General features: G+C 40.8%; 1 protein-coding gene across 1 annotated transcript in view; it reads left to right on the top strand.

The window, feature by feature from the left end:
* The window catches only part of lrp1bb (low density lipoprotein receptor-related protein 1Bb), a 217218-nt gene that overhangs the window by 193115 nt on the left and 6156 nt on the right, over positions 1–17947 (top strand). Inside the window, 6 exon segments of the mRNA XM_061842266.1 lie at positions 666–830; positions 5729–5890; positions 6430–6604; positions 8570–8674; positions 14774–14850; positions 17053–17143. Of these exon segments, the coding sequence (XP_061698250.1) occupies positions 666–830; positions 5729–5890; positions 6430–6604; positions 8570–8674; positions 14774–14850; positions 17053–17143 (775 nt within the window).

Raw genomic sequence — 17947 nt, 5'->3', positions numbered from 1 at the left:
TAACGCAGCACAGGATATGGTTATGTAGAACCTCAAAATCCAATACAGAGTCAGTGCAGTACAGTGTCGGTAATCGTGCTCAGTCACTTTGTTGTGCGAGTCTGAGTCGGCAACATAAATTGCGTTCCACCGTGTCGCTCGGTTTACGGCTGGCCTAAACTGAATTGAAAACTCCACAATGCCTACAGGCCTGAACGCCAGTATGAATTATTCTTAGTGTATATGCACGGTGTGATTTCCCGGCAAACAGTCCAGGGTGTACCTTGGCCTGAAATCAGCTAAGATAGGTTTGAGTTCATCTCCTTACCTTAAATAGCATTATAGGATCTACTGTTGTGCTATATAAGCGCTACTTCTCACTTCCCTTCTCTTCATGTTCCCTTGATAGACTTGGTCAGACCTCGTAAGCTCCACATTTACTACTTCCTAGCTCTATAAAATGTCGCATAAAATGACTTGATTTTTGTAGAAATCCAGAAGAAATATAGACACTGTATCTTTCGAGTGTATTTCCTGTATGCATGCTTACTCTTCTAGTTTTTGTGGTTCTTGTTCCAAATTACTGTAACTTGCAGACTTTTTTTTTTTGTGTGTGTGTGCCGTGATTGACTCCCACACCCAGCCGTACAATAAGAAATCTGGGCTTCTTTTTTCCTGTGGTGAAGGTGAACTGTGTCGCCCCCCCTGTGAGAACGGAGGCCGCTGCTTGACCAATGAGAAAGGAGAATGGAGGTGTTACTGTTGGCCCGATTTCTCGGGTGAACGCTGCGAGGTCAACCACTGCACAGACTATTGCCTAAATGGAGGCACCTGCATGGGCTCCCCCCTGGGTAAGACGCCTTCACAAATGTGGCGCTTCAGCCCTGGAGAAATTCTATTACACGTCAGTCCGGGCACTTTCCGGGGTCAGTCCCGTTGTGGTTCAACTTGAAATTGACATCTCCTTGTTAAAAAAGTGTGGCGTTATCATCTCTCAACTCACAAGCATGAGGTACGTACAGCGCATGGTTGGTGTTTTACAGTAGTACCCGAGGGAATCCTCTGCATACAACTCTGACGCAAAATGGCATTTTAAATGTGGGGGGCTTCAGGCCCTTTCCCTTCTGCACAATGATCCAGTGAATATTAACATTTCCTTACGTCTATTCCCTCCGTGATATTGCGGTAGCTGTGCTTCTGCAAGGTTTGCAGTTTTATGAGCCCGCTTTCGCAGAGGTTTCATTCGGTTTGGTACGGGACACATTTGGGAGTGGGATTTCTATTGTGGAGTGTGCCAAAATACCCGTGAATAACCCTTAAATGCAGTATTCAAGGATTCAAATTTAACTTGTATATCAAGGCAACAGCGTCGGGCCAAATTTGTGACATACAAATCATCATTCCCCTTACTTTAAAAATTTAAGAGGAAATCTTCATTTGTAAGAACAATTTGTAGGAGGACCTTTTTTCCCCAGTTTGAGATTTCATTTCATTTGCGTCTTCAGTGTTTCCAATTATAAACACAAACAACTACAGTAATGAAAGTCAAATTAATGGAGGTGTAGAAGTTTTGTGCTTTTATTGAAGAACATCCGAGTATGTGTCAGCTATCAGAAGCTAACGCCGATAACACTGTTAGCTAATGCTAATCTGTGTTTACACTGTGGCTGTGCTTATCTTTTGACTTTGAGATGAGCAGTGCACGGATTACACTTTCGAGTATGGAAAAGTATGGAATTTGATTTTGTAAAGTCTGGAAGAAGGAAGCTGTGGAAAACAAAAACTATGATATGGAAAAATATTGATGTTTCCAAGAATTACAACAGCTCTATTTTTGAAAACCAAAAATTATGAACTCCTAAAAAATATAGATTGATCCGTGTTGTTTTTAAGGTGCATAGAAGCGCATCTACAGTGTTTGTGTGAGAGCGCAGTATTGTAGCATGATAATAATAATAGCTAATAATGTACACCTTTTGAACTTCTAAAGTATTTCCTGCCCAAACATTTTTACTTTGTTCCAAATTAATACGCAGCACCTAAATGATATGCGTAAACATCGTAACTTGACATCAAACACCTTATCAGATTTTCTGATAAGTAAACGTGAAGTACCCTTGAGGACAAAAATTAGCAAATTTAAAACAATAATGAGTGATTTTTATCATTTATTTTATGTGGTGATGACAACACGTTTGATAACTGGGATGCTACTGTGGAATTGAGGGGGAAAATTATGAAACTGAAGTGGTGCAGAGAGCAAACATCGTAACTTGCAGACGAGAATGCGAAGAAAATAAAACGGGCAATTAAAATGCCAAGACACCTCCTCGCACATAAACTGACAAATACAAACCATAATTTGGTGACATAATGACAGATAAAGAATCAGAATGATGCATATTTACTCTAGACTTTATGATGACTTCATTGGGGTGCTCGGAATCGGCCAATAATTGGCATTTTTTTGCTGATTGCAATAAATAATTTCTTTGTTCCATCCATTTATGCCACTGAGGCAGAGTGACAGAACAAATGTCTTCTTTTAGATGGCAGGAAGTACATACTCTCATTAATTTATCCATTTTTTTGTGACATTTTTCTTCCGTGATATTCAATTGTAAAATATGGACGTGCCTTTGCTCCATAAAGGTTGAAAATCACTGCTCCAGTTAGATCATGTATTCGAATGAATCAGGTCAAACCAATATTACAGCGCTAACTTACTGTAATTAAGACCATTAAGCGCATTATTCAACATAACACCCGAATGTTTATGTACAACCGTTAGTGCTCGCACTAGCTTACTAGGCTACGTAACGTTTTAATGCCTGCTTGCGAGCGGTTTTGTATTAAAACTATGTGAACAAACCTGAAGAAAACCTCAAATAAAAGTCCTCTTCTGCGCACCGGTGACCACAACACATTTTCCCCATTTTGTTCTGAACACGCTGTGATCCATTATTGTTGTTGCTGCCATGGTGACAAGCGTGTCTGGTTGCGTTTGAGTTGACTAGATGAAGCCCAGTAATTGTGAAAAACAGGATACGGTGGTATGGAAATACAAGATTTTATTGCAGTTGTCTGAAATAGTGCAATCGTTAAAGACCAAATGTGTCTTGTAGTCTGATCCAGGCATTATGTATTGTCTGTCTCAGATGTTTTGTCTGTCCAACACTGCCCTCTTATTTTTTTTTTTATAACTTTTTCAGTTGTCAGATATTTCCAACACTACATCGAAAGAAATGCCACACAGCTAAAAATAAACTAGATTATGGATTTAGATGTACTATACCCAACAGCAATGTGGAGTAAATGTATTTTACAGCGCAATGACGTTAGATCGGCGAATTAGCAAAAAATGCTAATTATCAGCTGATACCGATCAGGCTGGTCAGATCAGCCTAAATTCTCTTTGGGATTTTCTATTTCGGAACCGTTTGTTTACAAATGAACAATCAACATGAACATTTTCAAATTCAACGTTTAAGTGCAGTACCTTTTAAATATTACAAATATAATTTTAGTGCCATTATCTTGTTATTCTACTTTTAAGCGTAGTGTTAGTATTCAAACCAGGCCTACAGTAATATTATACATACTGTTTAGGATTCAAACCATTTCAGCCTTCTCTGACGTGTTTTGGTAGATTTTATGTTGTCATTAGGCTGTTACTTGGAAAGTACTGTACTTATTTTAGGAGGTATTTGGGCTAAAAAAAATTATTTTGGGAATGATTGTACAAGAGCTTCAGTGTAGCTTTCACTTGAAAATGGTGGAAGGTTGATCCAGCCTAACTGCCAACCCATGGGTAGAGAAACTGTGTGGGAATGTTATTGTGTAAAAGTCGCGAGCACTTTACAAGCACATTTTAGGGAAAAGGCGGCTAAAAAAAGATTTACTTGGCGGTGTAATTTCACGCTCGATGGTCGAGCAGGCACCGTAGAGACCCAAGTATTTGTATACAAGCAATTAACGAGTCAATTTTTTTTCATTATATATGCCCTTTAAGTTGCGTAGGATTGATTTCTACTTTAGAGGTACCATTGTGCTCATGTTCCATCGTCGGCTAATGAACTGCTAATGAGGAACCAATTCTAACAAAGACAGATTTGTTTATTTTATTGCGTTTAACTGTTTTCGCTTAGAATTACGGCACCGGAATCACACAGGAGCAATCAAAGACTAGCTGAAACAATTTAGTGATTATTCTTCAGAATGATACATTTTTAGCTGACAATTGTGAACCACTGTACCAGAGGAAGTCTGCTCTACATATTTGCATTTAATTGCCTCACTTATTTAATAAACTTCTCCTTATACAATGTAGTGCAGTGATTTCCAACCTTTATAGAGCCAAGGCACATATTTTACAATTGAAAAATCCCACGGCACACCAATAAAAGTAAATGTCACCAAAAATGGATCAACTAATTACTGTATGTAGTTCCTGTCATCTAATAGAAGAGGATTTTTTTAATTCTGTCTGTCATTGTGCCTCACTGGCATAAATAGATGAATAAAGATACATTATTTCTTGGAATAAATGTTTTTTTTAGCAATTACATAAAATTGGATAACTTCCCACGGCACCTGAAGTGCGCTCACGGCACACTAATGTACCTCAGCAAACTGTTTGGGAATCACTGGTGTAGTGAATATTTTTCAGGTCTGTTTTCCAAATCTTACAAGTCCAATTTATTGCTGGATTATCCCTACACACACGTGGATGTGCGTGACTATTTTATGTCTTCTATGTACGCACGGCTGTGATCTGCCCCCAACACAGAAGCTCCACTTTGCGCTTAGTAGTGTTTTGAAAATATTTTTTTTTTTCCGCGAGTAGCATTTCTATCATTGCCATAGCGATCCCTGACATTACTTTGGTGCTCTGTAATGTGTTTTCTTAGCATAAACATCAATCTATAGATACATTGTCATTTTTTAGTGCTTTTCCAAACTGTCTGCAGGCTATTTCTGAGTTCTATAAAAAAGGCACTTTATTTGTTCTGTTTTGGTGCTTTTGTTTTTGAAGGTCACATTGTATGGAAAATTGTTGTCTTAGACTGAGTGGGGTTTTTTTTTCTTCTTAATGTGGGGGTGGATTTATGTTGTCCAACGAGCAATATGATCATGATACGCAGAGTTGTCATTCAACATAAATTCTGTGGTATTCGAGACAGCCAGTCAAATATTTGCTATTTCATGTGTATACTATACTTGTATGATATACTGTAATACAACACAATTGATAACTCAGTTGACCTAACCACGCTATATTGCGACATATGCTTCAAAGTAATTGTATTGCCAAATATGTAATCGCCATCCATCCATAATTTATTTTATAGCACCCTTGACTGATTTGGGTCATGGGGAGCTCGAGCCTATTCTGGCTGACTTTGGGTCAGATCTGGGTTACGCCCTCGACTAGTCGCCAATACAGTCACATTCACACGTAAAGACAATTTAGAATGGATGCAGCTGGATTCTAAATGGAGCAAATGTCATTGTTATAATTTTTTGTCATTCCTTGAATGTTATAATATTCTTTGTAATTTTATTTTAAGAAACTAGATCACCGTGCTGCGCTTTTGTCAATTGTTTTTTCTTTGACCTCTATTCCCCATGGGACGTGGCTCTGTAAAACATTTGCTGTGCTTTGCACTCGTTCAGCTTATTTATTGAGAAGTGCTGCTGATTTTCCTTATATTCCCTAATGCTTCCTTTCACGTCTCCATTTATCTAGGTAAGCCTACTTGCCACTGTCCTCTGGGCTTCTCAGGGCCGTTCTGCGAGAGGAGGATCTGCGACAACTATTGTTTGAACGGTGGAACGTGTGACGTCACTCAGGGGAACCAGCCGGTGTGCCGCTGTTTGTCGGAATACACGGGAGAGCGCTGTCTGTACCGTGAGTTCTGCACCTCCAGTTTAATGGCGCCGTGTGGAAAAAAAATCCAAATGCCTCGTTTGCTTCACATGATTGACGCATGGAAGTGTGATCAAAGAGCAGAGGAATTGAATGCAGATATGTCTGCAAACCTACGCGTTTAAAAGTTCAGGGCGTGCAACAAAAGCTTCCCCCTGAAGCATTTCTCTACCCCCCCATACACACAAATATATTTTTGGATAAATAAAATGAAAATGCCACAATCAAAGAACCGTCGGGTGTTTCTGAGTGGAGATGATAAAGATTTTATTGTCCTCTTTCGCACTGCTTTGTAATTATTGTTAGTGGGGGAAACAATTTTAGCGACACATCATTAGTGTCCCTCCTCCCATTGTTTGCCCAACGGGTGAAATCTTTTCAACTGTGGCTAAGATGTCATTTGATAAGGATAATTAAGTCCCATTAAAACCTTTCACAAGTCCAATTAAAACAGCTCAAACTACATTCCCTGTGTGTCATTAACATCCACTTTCTTTATTTCTCTCTAAACGGAAAAGCAGATATTTGTCACCACTACTGCGTGAACTCCAAGGCGTGCACGCTTTCCAGTAGCGGCTACGTGGAGTGCGTGTGTCCTGCCAGGTTTGAGGGAAACAAGTGTGAGGTGGACAAGTGTCTACGGTGCCATGGCGCGCCGTGCCTCATTAGCGAGGAGACAGCAGATGTGGTTTGCAAGTGAGTTATCGCCTTCTGCTCGCTGTTGCTTCTTCTGTTGGGAGCTACGTTGTGCTGCTCTGGAGTCGCGCTCGGCATTTGCATTATTTATGTTTATCATATCCCAGATGTGTACGACGCATTAAATACTTGCAATTATTAGACCTGATAAATGTGCAGCAGTGCCTTGAGATTTGAGGACTCGACACAAGCCATCATTGAGTCCATCATTTTGTTTTGAGTTGCGAGCAAATATTTGTAAGTGAGCTGAATGGTGGCAGGGAACTGTGCTTCACGCCAAGCAGCAGTTTGGCAGATAGTGAACATTTCAAGAGTAAAACTTCAAGTTGTTTATTGCCACTCCGAGCTAAGGTTTACTGTCAAATTTAAATATAAACAACCACATATTGTTGCCTGTGTACAAGCATAATTTGCAGTAATAAGTGTTTTTCCACAGAGGACAAACAATATGCGTCTTTGAGTATTGTTATATTATGTCTAAATGTGTTGCGGCACCATTTTTGTTCAATTCCATCTATTAATACCTACATGCTCGTTCTTAGCCCGGCATCACGGTGAAGCAGCTGGTAAAGCGTTGGCCTCACAGTTCTGAGGACTCGGGTTCGACCCCGGCTCCACCTGTGTGGAGTTTGTATGTTCTCCCCGTGCCTGCGTGGGTTTCTCGGGGCACTCTGGTTTCCGCCCATGCCCCAAAAACATGCAACATTAATCTGACACTCTAAATTGCACCTAGGTGTGATTGTGAGTGCAGCTCTTTGTCTCCATGTGCCCTGCGATTTGCTGGCAACCAGTTCCGGGTGTACCTTCCCCTAGACAGCTGGGATAGTCTCCAGCACTCCCCATGACCCTCGTGAGGATAAGCGCCAAAGAAAATCGATGTATGGATAGTTCTTAGCGCTCTGGTGTTTACGATTATTTCTGAGCATTAAGCTAAGTGACCTTAAAGGCAAAATTATGTCATAGTTTATAATACACAATCTGGGATTCTCTTTATTTTCTGTTCACTTGGACATAAAGCTTGAAAGGGGAGTGGCAATAAACCGCTTGAAGCCTCATTTTGAGGATTTGTTCATGATACTAAACTTGTTATGAAGAGAGTTTAGTTTTTGTGTCACGATACAGCACTCATTTATTATTTTGCTTGCAAGTCTAACCAAAAAAAAAAAAAAAAAAAACTATTAAGACTCTTGTATCCCAAGTAGTATATGTTTGACTAGTAAAGAAGCATGGACGGTTCTGTTTCATTTTTGCCTCTGCTTGATACTGCATAATTGGCCTCATTTTCCAATATACAAATGCCAAAGAAATAACTGATACAAATACCTCCATATATCTTCGCTGTCTGATGACGACCTGGATGTCACATGACCTTATTGGGGTGTGACAGCAGACTGTTATGACAGGTTTAGTACCTGAAATGTGAATATTTTCACACATTTGTCATTTATTTTCATTATAAGAATATAACATCTGGGGCAGCACGATGGAGCAGCTGGTAAAAGCCTTGGCCTCACAGTTCTGAGGTCCCGGGATCAATCCCAGACCCACCTGTATGGAGTTTGCATGTTCTCCCCGTGCCCGTGTGGGTTTTCTCCAGGCACTCCGGTTTCCTCCCACATTCCAAAAACATGCAACATTAATTGGACACTCTAATTTGCCCCTAAGTGTGATTGTGAGTGCGACTGTTTGTCTCTATGTGCCCTGCGATTGCCTGGCAACCAGTTCAGGGTGTACCCCGCCTCCTGCTCATTGACAGCTGGGATAGGCTCCAGCACTGCCCGCGTCCCTTATGAGGATAAGAGGCAAAGAAAATGGATGGATGCATAATATAACATCTGTTTTTTTGCTTCTGCTAGAATATAAATGTCGACGAAGCCAACCACACATTCGGAATAAACTTCAGTTCATTACATGTAGTCTATTGTTTTACTTGTCAGACATTCATTTTTTTCCTACCCCCCTCAGTTGCACAAATGGGCGAATCGCACCAAGCTGTCAACTGTGTGATGGATATTGCTACAATGGCGGCACCTGTCACCTGGACCCTGACACCAACCTGCCTTTCTGTCAGTAAGTCACTACTTAATGGCACGGGAGACAGACTGTGATTATTCTCACCCGCGCTGCCTACACCAAGCGTTGGTTCTTTATCCCATTAAGCCTGACTTCAGGAACACAGCCGAGAACCATCGTGGGGTCCCATTTGCCTGCCTAGACCGGAGAGTCGCACAACCTAGTAATTTTCCTATGCAGCATGATGCTAAAACCCAACTTGTTTGATGTCACATTGCTGAGGCCATGGCACAGCATGGGGCTGGATGCCAGACTGCCATCTTAGGCTGTGTGACATGTCGCTGTGGCTTAAGACGTCCACGTGGATCGGGGGAAAAAAAAATTGAAGGTGGAATCCTGTTCATAGCTTGCCATTCTGAGCATATCACACTAGTCCTCCTTGCAGTAAAGAGCTTGTGTCAGGTTTTCCTGACTCGCTTCACTCTTAGGATTTTGAAGTTTTCTGTGGGTACGTGTCAGTCATTGAACATGACACTCAGTGGAAGAAAAAAAATATGATGTAACTCTTGCAAGCGCGACCCATAGATTAATATCACATAAGCGATAATCGCATGCGGCGCTTTGTTAAAAATTTCTTCAAGGGGGAAATTGGAAATCCTTTCTTCTCGAGCCCAACGGTCTGCATTTTTAACTGCCCATTGTCCAGGCTCGCTAGATTGAAATTTGGACTCGTCTTACAAATTCAAGTGGATAGAATCAATTTCTATGCAAATGATTCCATCCTATTGGATGAGGTCAACAGATCTGATCACAGGGTTTATTATTTCCTGAAAGGAACAGGAAAAGTATGTGGGAAATATGTACAACTTTATCAAGAATCTCCGTAATACCAAACTTGCAAGGCCAAACTGCATCACTTTGATGGATAAGCCTTGGGTTTAGTAATACCTAAAGATGGTCTATTCTTAAATTAACAGTATTTATTTTCTGTATGGATACCTTACAGCGGCTATGGTAGTGTCTTATTAGCACAAGTTTTGTCATTCCATTCCAGAGTTTGATCATTGAAGTTTGAACCAACTTGTCGACTTTACCGCTATCAAAGCATGATTACAGCTTGCAGGCAATTAATCGGCAGTCATGTTTTGGCGTTAGCAATGCAGAAGCCTCAATGAAATCAACAAGTGGTCAGTCGCCGCAGTAACAGTACCTTAAAGTTGTTTAAATATTGGAGTAAAAATGAGACCGGTAGCACAGTCGTTTGCAAAATATGCACATCGACCTTCACTCATTATAAATGCACACTTTGGTCATTTTTACACATACCATTTCATGCTGTATCTGCATGAGTAAAATATAAATGTGTTTAATTTTTGACAGGAGACATAAAGAAAATTAAATGTGGGTACAAATCATCATTATATCAGCACGTAGTCATGGTACTTATCATAATATAACGGGAAGCCTGCCTAATTTATTTTGCGGGTTTGGTCACGTGACGTTCCGCTCGAAGCAGACGAGTACCCGCTAATGCTAGTTGACTGGAAACCTTACTGTAAATGCTAATGTCACCAAATTTCACCAAAATTCCCTCCTGTAACAGTGAAAAGACAGATGAATATTGACTGACTCACACATCCAATCACAAGTTGCACTCTGCCACCTTGTTTTCACAGACGGTCGGATCAATCATTCTCAGCTGCTGTCATTTGAACAAAAATAATATGCACTGCAATTTAAAACTATACTATGACATAAATTAGTGAATGAGCTTGTGTTTGGATGCAAAATCATACACATTGAGGTGACAACTGGAAAGATATCAGTCATCGATTAAATCAACGTCAACTCGACTATCACCCCCGTGGTTTTGACTGCAAACAAACGGTCGAACCCAATTCCAGAAGGTGCACTCTTTCCGAACTATATCACACGTGAAACTTTTTACTGTTTGGCAGTTTCCTATTTGAGCTTTCTTTCCGCACAGCGTGCGATTATAACTCAGCAGGTATTAATCCGCGGCCGGCTCTGTACGTCGTTTTTCACAATGACTAATATGCCATACATTGGCAGCAGTGATTTATAAGCACAGAAAAAGGAATCCTCAATTTAGGCAGCGCTCAGATTCGTCTTAACTTCAATGACTTCTAAATCTATTCACAATCATTCCTTCCTGCAGTAGTCAAGGTCCCGCTCGTTGCAAAATTCACTGGACAGCTCACATTTTAATCATGAGCGCTCCAGTGAGTGGTGCGGGAGAGGTCTCGCTCCGTCGTCCTTTTCATATTAAACCGCAATGAAATGTGTGCTTTGCCGGATCAGAATAACTGATGGACATTTGATACATTTGATTTATTGTTGCCCACTTATTTCACTTAAAGTTGTAGTTGCAAGTTAAGATTTTTCGCAGCAGTATCAGCGGCCTTGAATCTTTAAATGCAGCAGAATGAGAGACCTGACTTCTTTGACATTCCAGCCTTCACTTGGCCAATTTTTTTGACCTTAGAATAAAAATTCAGGTTACAAGTCCTGCTTAGTGGCAGTGAACACACAACAAGCAGGAGTTTGGCAGATCAAGGAAACAATTTGATGTTTTGCTGTTTTGTTTAATGACACTTCCAGTTTAAGAAGAAAAATCCATCCATTTTCTGAGGTGCTTATCCTCACCAGGGTTCTCAGTTATCATCGGGCTGGAGGCGAGGTACACCCTGAACTGGTTGCCAGCCAATCCCAGGGCACAAAGAGATGGACAACAGTCACACTCGCAGGCACTCTAGAAAGTGTTTTTGGAAATATTTGTTCTACTATATTCATGAATAGTATTGTTTAAATATATTAGTGTATTATTTGTGGTAGAGGCAATATTCCCTGCTGCACTGCCCACATTGACCCTACTGTATGAAGTAAAAAGCCTGATGAGATGATTTGGTCGTAATGAACTTGAGACATGACCTAACCAGTTTTTTTTTTTTTTCTTTCATTGGGTGCGCAAGCAAACTATTATGTGTACTATACACTGAAACCCACATCTAGGTTTTGCTACATAGCTCACGCATGCACTCCATCCCCAACTCAAATCCACTCGAAGGCTTTACCGTCAATCGGGACGCATCATGCAAATGGCAAGGTCAACAGTGTGCTATTTGAAAGGCCGTTTCATCACTCCAAACGCAATGTTTTGCAGCTGCACATCAGGGTTCAAGAACCAACGTTGTGATGAGCTGGCCAACCCCTGCGATTACTTCTGTCAGAATGAGGGGATGTGCACATTAACAGCTCTTAACAAACCCCGCTGCAAGTAGGTCACCTCGCCACCGACGTACCCAGAGCCCTGTCACCCGCTTTGTTGACGCCTCACTCAACTCCATCTGGCTCCCATTATGTAACCTGTCCGCAAGACGGGCTCTTTGTCCCACCTTGGAGTAGTAACTCTTTATGTAACAAGTGCTTGAAAATAAATTAGAAAATATGATGACATACTGCACCGCAGGGAATGATTACAGATTGTCCTATTTCTGAGCGAAAGGGTCACTCAAGATGGACCATGGTAAAAATGGCACTAGTGAGTGTTTTGCCTGAGTCTTACGCTAAGGTCAGCGGATGTCCTTTAAAGGTGAACGTCACCTAAATATTTGGGGGCAAGAAGACAATGTATGTGCTCCCACTAGTCTAAACACAGTGTTCTGATTTATATTGTATTTATGGAAAAAGAATTAAACAATAATCCATTTTCATCCATATCTGGGGGCCGCAATGTTTGTCAATATCGCCCCCTACCGTTGGATGAAATTAACGCTGCAAACATGACATGGCCAACCCACGAAACGGGTAGCCGGTGTGACGGTCTAAACGCTCCCCCGTTCTGAAAAGTCTCCTTGTGATCAATGCACATCCGTTAGTAACAGGGCAACTCTGGGTACGTAGGAGACGCTTACTGGGAAATCCCCCGGTCTCATAGTTTCCCTTCTTCTACATAGAGGGAGCTAACATCTGTTATAACCTAACTCTAACCTTAAAACAAAAGTTGATGGAAAGATATACAGATATGTATGTTCGCTGTGTTCGTCTTTCTGAGACGTCCATAGCGAACATGAACGCTCGGCAACAAGTTGTCAAATGGCACCTGTTGAAGCATGGATAGGGACGTTTCACACTGGCTGGAAGTTTACAAAATATATGTGCATGCGCATTAATCACAAGGATGCTTTTCAGCACCGGGAGCGCTCAGACCAATACACTGGCTCCCAATGTTTGCTGTAATAACTAATACAACTATAATAATGACATAATGGTTTGAACACATTTTTTGCAGGTTTATGTTATCAACCTAGAGTTATGGTTGTCTTCCTCTGAAGGGAGAAATCCACTACCCGTTTTCTGGGTTTGATCACGTGACTTTTGTAACACAAGCATGAGGACTTGCGAGTGTTTCACCCAACAGCAGAAGATGCTATTGCCAAACATGGCGGCCCGCTGAGATGGATTAAAAAATGATGAATGAATCCTTTGCAATCTGATTCCACAGATGCAATAGCAGTCATGTTTAGACAAGTGGTGGCACATACAATGTATTCTTACAGGAAAAAAAAAATCACGACCCGTTTTAAATGGATCTCCACCTTATCTTTATGATCATTCTAATCTTAATTAAAATGAAAACTCGAAGGAGTATTTGGGCCCCCCTTTAATATATATGTGTAGTGTTAAGGTTATACATATATATATCTTTATTCTTATTTTGTTGAATGTAATATAAATAATTGATGCCCTTTTATATCTAAAAAAAAACAATTAATAAAAATGTGGATATTTAACTGTATTCTCAAATTTTTGCAACTTTAGTCAAAAAGTAGATTACTTTTTTTATCTAATAACTTTTTTATCTCCAAAATATTTAAACAATTTTATCAAATATATACATCTGCAAAATATTTTGAAAAAATTCTTCACATACTTCATTCTCATTTAATATTGCAGTCTAAAATATATGAAATATATGTATCAAAGAAAAAATCAAATCAGTTGTTAATTAAAATGAAAAATTCTTAAAATACAACTTCATTCTTTACAGCTTTATTTTAAAAGGTTAAATGAGTTTTTGTCTCTGCAATACAAGTTATCAAACATGCCAGATCTTATTCTCCTAATTAGCGCCTTTTCCCCCCAGAGATATTAATTTCATAATTTAAGGCCTTGCATAACATAACATTTTGTCTCCGTAAACATTTCTTTAAGATATAATAGCTAATTTCTTCCAGTCTTGAAAATATACAACACTTTTCTTTTAAAATGGCAACTTTATTCTGAGTGGATTTAGTATTTTTCAGTCTGGTCCTAATAGTCTTCCATGTAAAAGAAAGACTAACTATTTGTGCTAATACCGCAATATTCCATATTTCCCCAATCCGTCAAGTCGACGTACCCAACGTGGTTTCTTCAGACGTCTGACGAGCACGACAGGTGAACCCGACCAGGCACTTGTTCCATGAATAGTTGCTGCACGGCCGTCACTACTTCACCCATCTCATGCAGCCCTCGGCCGGCACAAGGACACGGAGGGGGGGCAGTTTGAATTTGACATCATGTGCTCATCAGGCTGCATTTAGCAACATGTGCATGACAGCAAGCTCCATATGACGATTGCTTACAAGCTGGAGCAGCATGTCATCTCCCCCCAACCGCCCCACCCTGATGAAACCTCATTCTTGGAACTCAGGCTCAAAACATTTCAGAGGATGTGTACTATCGATTTTAAAGGTCCATGTTGGAGGTCACGCTGTATATGGTGTAATTCATACGAGTGCATGTAATTAGCAGTGATTCATACATACTTTCATTATCTGGTTGCAACTCCCCGGATCGTTCATGCTTTCCAGGCCCATCTGCGGTCGTCGTGTGAAATTACATATTGTACCTTCTCCGTCACATAAATCATACCCAGGCTGCACAGCAATAATACAAGGACTTGTTGTTCTGATATCTTTTTCATTTGTTTTCTACCCACACGATAAGTAATCGACATCAAATCTCACTCACTGTGTGAACACACCATTGTGCTTTTTTTTGCGACGCCGGTTTGTCGACTTCAACGTGTCTTTGTTTTCTCACTTGTTTTCTTGTGTGCTTTGTCTTCTGACCACGCTTTCTTCTGACCAGGTGCTCCACCAACTGGGCTGGAACCCAATGCGAAAGACCCGCACCCAAAAGCAGCAGATCGGACAATACCAGTGGAGGTCGGTTCCGCACAGTGGCGATAATGATTTTTGAATGAGTCCTCACGCTAAAATGTTAAGGCGCTTCAGCGGTTCTACAGAATATAGCGCCCACGTGTATAGCTCGGACAATTGTACATTTTTTTATGGGTTGCTTACTGCTTATACTATGGAAGTAAATGTGTGGCACCAGGATTTGAATCTGAAATGCCATAGAAAACAGGATTTTAATTTGAAATGTAAAGTATTAGTATTTCAGTGTAACTCTTAACATTTCAACTGGCTCCAATTCACTGTCTGAAATTCCCCGTCTGTGGCACAAGGCAGGGTTACTTCTGGTCAGCCAATCCAGTTACGCTTTCTTAGTATTTGACGTCACGTGACTAAGAAAGCGTAACTGCGAGTGGCTGGGTGTTCGGTTCTGACCTGAAGTCACCCTGCCTGGAGGTGCCACGACCCATCGAGACGGAGGACCCAAATGCAGGACTCCGGAGACGCTGAGGCATTTTGGGAAAAGTGTTTATTCGTTCCAAGGTCGGGGATCAGGTAGACAGTCAAGTGCAGCAGCGGTAGTTAGGACATCGGGCGTAGAGAGGAGGTCCGCGGGCAGGCAGGAGTCGGTAAACGGGAGATCGATCAAAGATAACAGGAGTGTCAAAGGCATCAGGCTTACGGGGTCGGTCAGAGAACAGGCGGAGCTCGGTACACACGGGTTCACGATCAGAGATATGGGAGTGCAGGAACGGGGCATGAGTTGCAACGATCTGGCGCACCCCAGTCGTCCCCTGGGTCCTATATATACCGGAGTTAATCAGCCAGCATGAGGTGCAGGTGTGCGCCTCCTAATCAGTGCGACTGTGCGGGAACCCGCACAGCCCGGGCTGGACCAGCAGAACCATGACAGGTGGCACAGACGGTGAATTTCAGATAGCGGATTTTGTACAGCAAATTGTAGCCAATTGAAATGTTAAGATTGAAAAGTTACTCTGAAATCCAACTATTGAAAATGTGATCACTTTACATTTTAAATTCAAATCCCTTTTTCTGTGGCATTTCAAATTCAAATCCTGGTGGCACATATTTACTTCCATGTTATACAGCACACATGATTATGTACTCAAAGCAGCATGGAGTTCTTGAGAAGTTCATTGACCAGAGATGCAGGTTATGTTGATAATACCTCTCAAAAACAAAAACTTTTGATGCTTTTGCTTTCACTGATTATGTAAAGATTAGCTGTTGCACAAGCTAATAACATTCAAGTGGTCACAGAAAATTTGCATCATTTTCATTGGCACAACTGCACTTCTGTATTCACAACTTCTTTTGCCATTTTATCCAGGAATCATGTGGTTCTCATTTGTCGTTATATGAAACCATTATCATACATAGTTTTTGGTTTTGGTAGACTATGAATGATGGCTAAATAAAAGAGTACCTGAAAGGGGTTGCTAATGAACAAGCCAAAGAGACGCATTTGGGTGCTATGTTGAACCTTTTTTTTTTTGTTTTGTTGGTCAGTGTTATTTAATTTCTCCTTTCATCTAACACAAATTCATTTATGTCACTGAACTCTATCTTATGATAGCGTTTAATTCCCTTCTTAAAACTTCTAAAATCTAACCAACATTCAGTCTCAAAATCAAGGCAAGCTAGAGTTGTGCTTTTTCTTTGTCCGCCAACATCATGATTTGTGTCACGTTGTTTTATCGATGCTTAGCTGCTCTGTAAAAGAACCTTGTAAACACATTTTTTTAAAAGATGACGCATGCAGTGACCCAGAAAGGTCAATAAAGCCCCAACTCAATGACATAAAGTTACAAACGGAAGTGAAGGTGATTGAGGCAGGATATTGCACTGTCTCAACCACTGTGGTTAGCTAAATAAAGAGATTGTTATTATTAATAAGAGTTATTGTATTTTTTAGTAGTAATAGAGTAGTACTAATAGCAATAGTCGTAGTTGTAGTATTACTACATTGACCCATTATACAGTAATAAAATGCAAAAGCTTTATCTAACTTAGCAGTTTCACTGGATTTAAATGTGAAGTCCTGCTGTTGCGGACAGGTAACGGCTCATAAATAACTTCCATTCTGCTTATCGGGACTGCAAAAGCCATGTTTTTATTTCCATAAATTTTAGCCATTTGGCCGTGAAAACGTGCCCGTTTGCGATCATCGGTCATCCATCTTTGCCTCCATTGTCTCTCTCTCTTTCCTAGGGAGCATCGCTATCATTGTGCCTCTGGTCCTGCTGGTCGTCTTGATCGTGATGGTGGTTGCGGTGATTTACATCTGCAGACGGAAGCAAAGGTTGGTAGCAAATTTTCACGTCAGTACGAGTATTCACGCTTGAGTGTGCACTGATACAGATACCACTAGTATTTTTCGCAGGGCAGGGGGGCAAAAACACCTTCACATTCACACCTATGAACAATTTAGACCCTTCAGCAAACCTACACTAATGTGTCTTTGGATCGTGGGAGGAAGCCGGAGAAGCCGGAAACGCCACACAGGAAGTAGCTAAGATTCAAACTCCGGACCACAGAACTTAGGCTGACATCTCATCGACTATCTCACTGAGTTTTTTCAATGAAAATGCAATTAATATGTTATTAATGAAAAAAATGCAGCCGGAATGGACCCATCCGTTTTTTCACCACACAACATGATTTTGAAGTATATGTCTTTTTTTCACTCCCGCCATGAAAATCCTTTCGAGAGATTTGTTTTCGAGAAGAAACAGGAAGTGACATTAATAACAGATGCCCACTCAGGCGGTCTCGTATGTTTCTACCAGTTTTACCTGCTGGAAGGTAGCTCTTTGTTCCTTCGTGTTAGCCAAAATGGTACCGTCGTCGTATTGTTGGATATTGTTCGAACACTCGGGAGGATGGATTTACTAATTATGTGTTTCAAAAACATCCGATTCGTTGGGAAAAATGGATTGCACGGGTGCAAAGGATGAGAGCTTCGTGGGTTCCCAATGACATGTAGGTGTGTATACAGCTACTAAAAGAAAAAATAGTTTGTTGGGGAGGGACGTAATCCTCTCAGAATGTAACAAAAGATCCGCGTACGTAAGTCAGGGGTGCTAAATGTGTCGATGTTCCCGTC

Source organism: Syngnathoides biaculeatus, chromosome 14 (assembly GCF_019802595.1).
Source record: "Syngnathoides biaculeatus isolate LvHL_M chromosome 14, ASM1980259v1, whole genome shotgun sequence".
NCBI classification, from domain to species: domain Eukaryota; kingdom Metazoa; phylum Chordata; class Actinopteri; order Syngnathiformes; family Syngnathidae; genus Syngnathoides; species Syngnathoides biaculeatus.
Note: the sequence above shows the minus strand (reverse complement) of the source record. Positions and strands in the feature narration are given on the sequence as shown.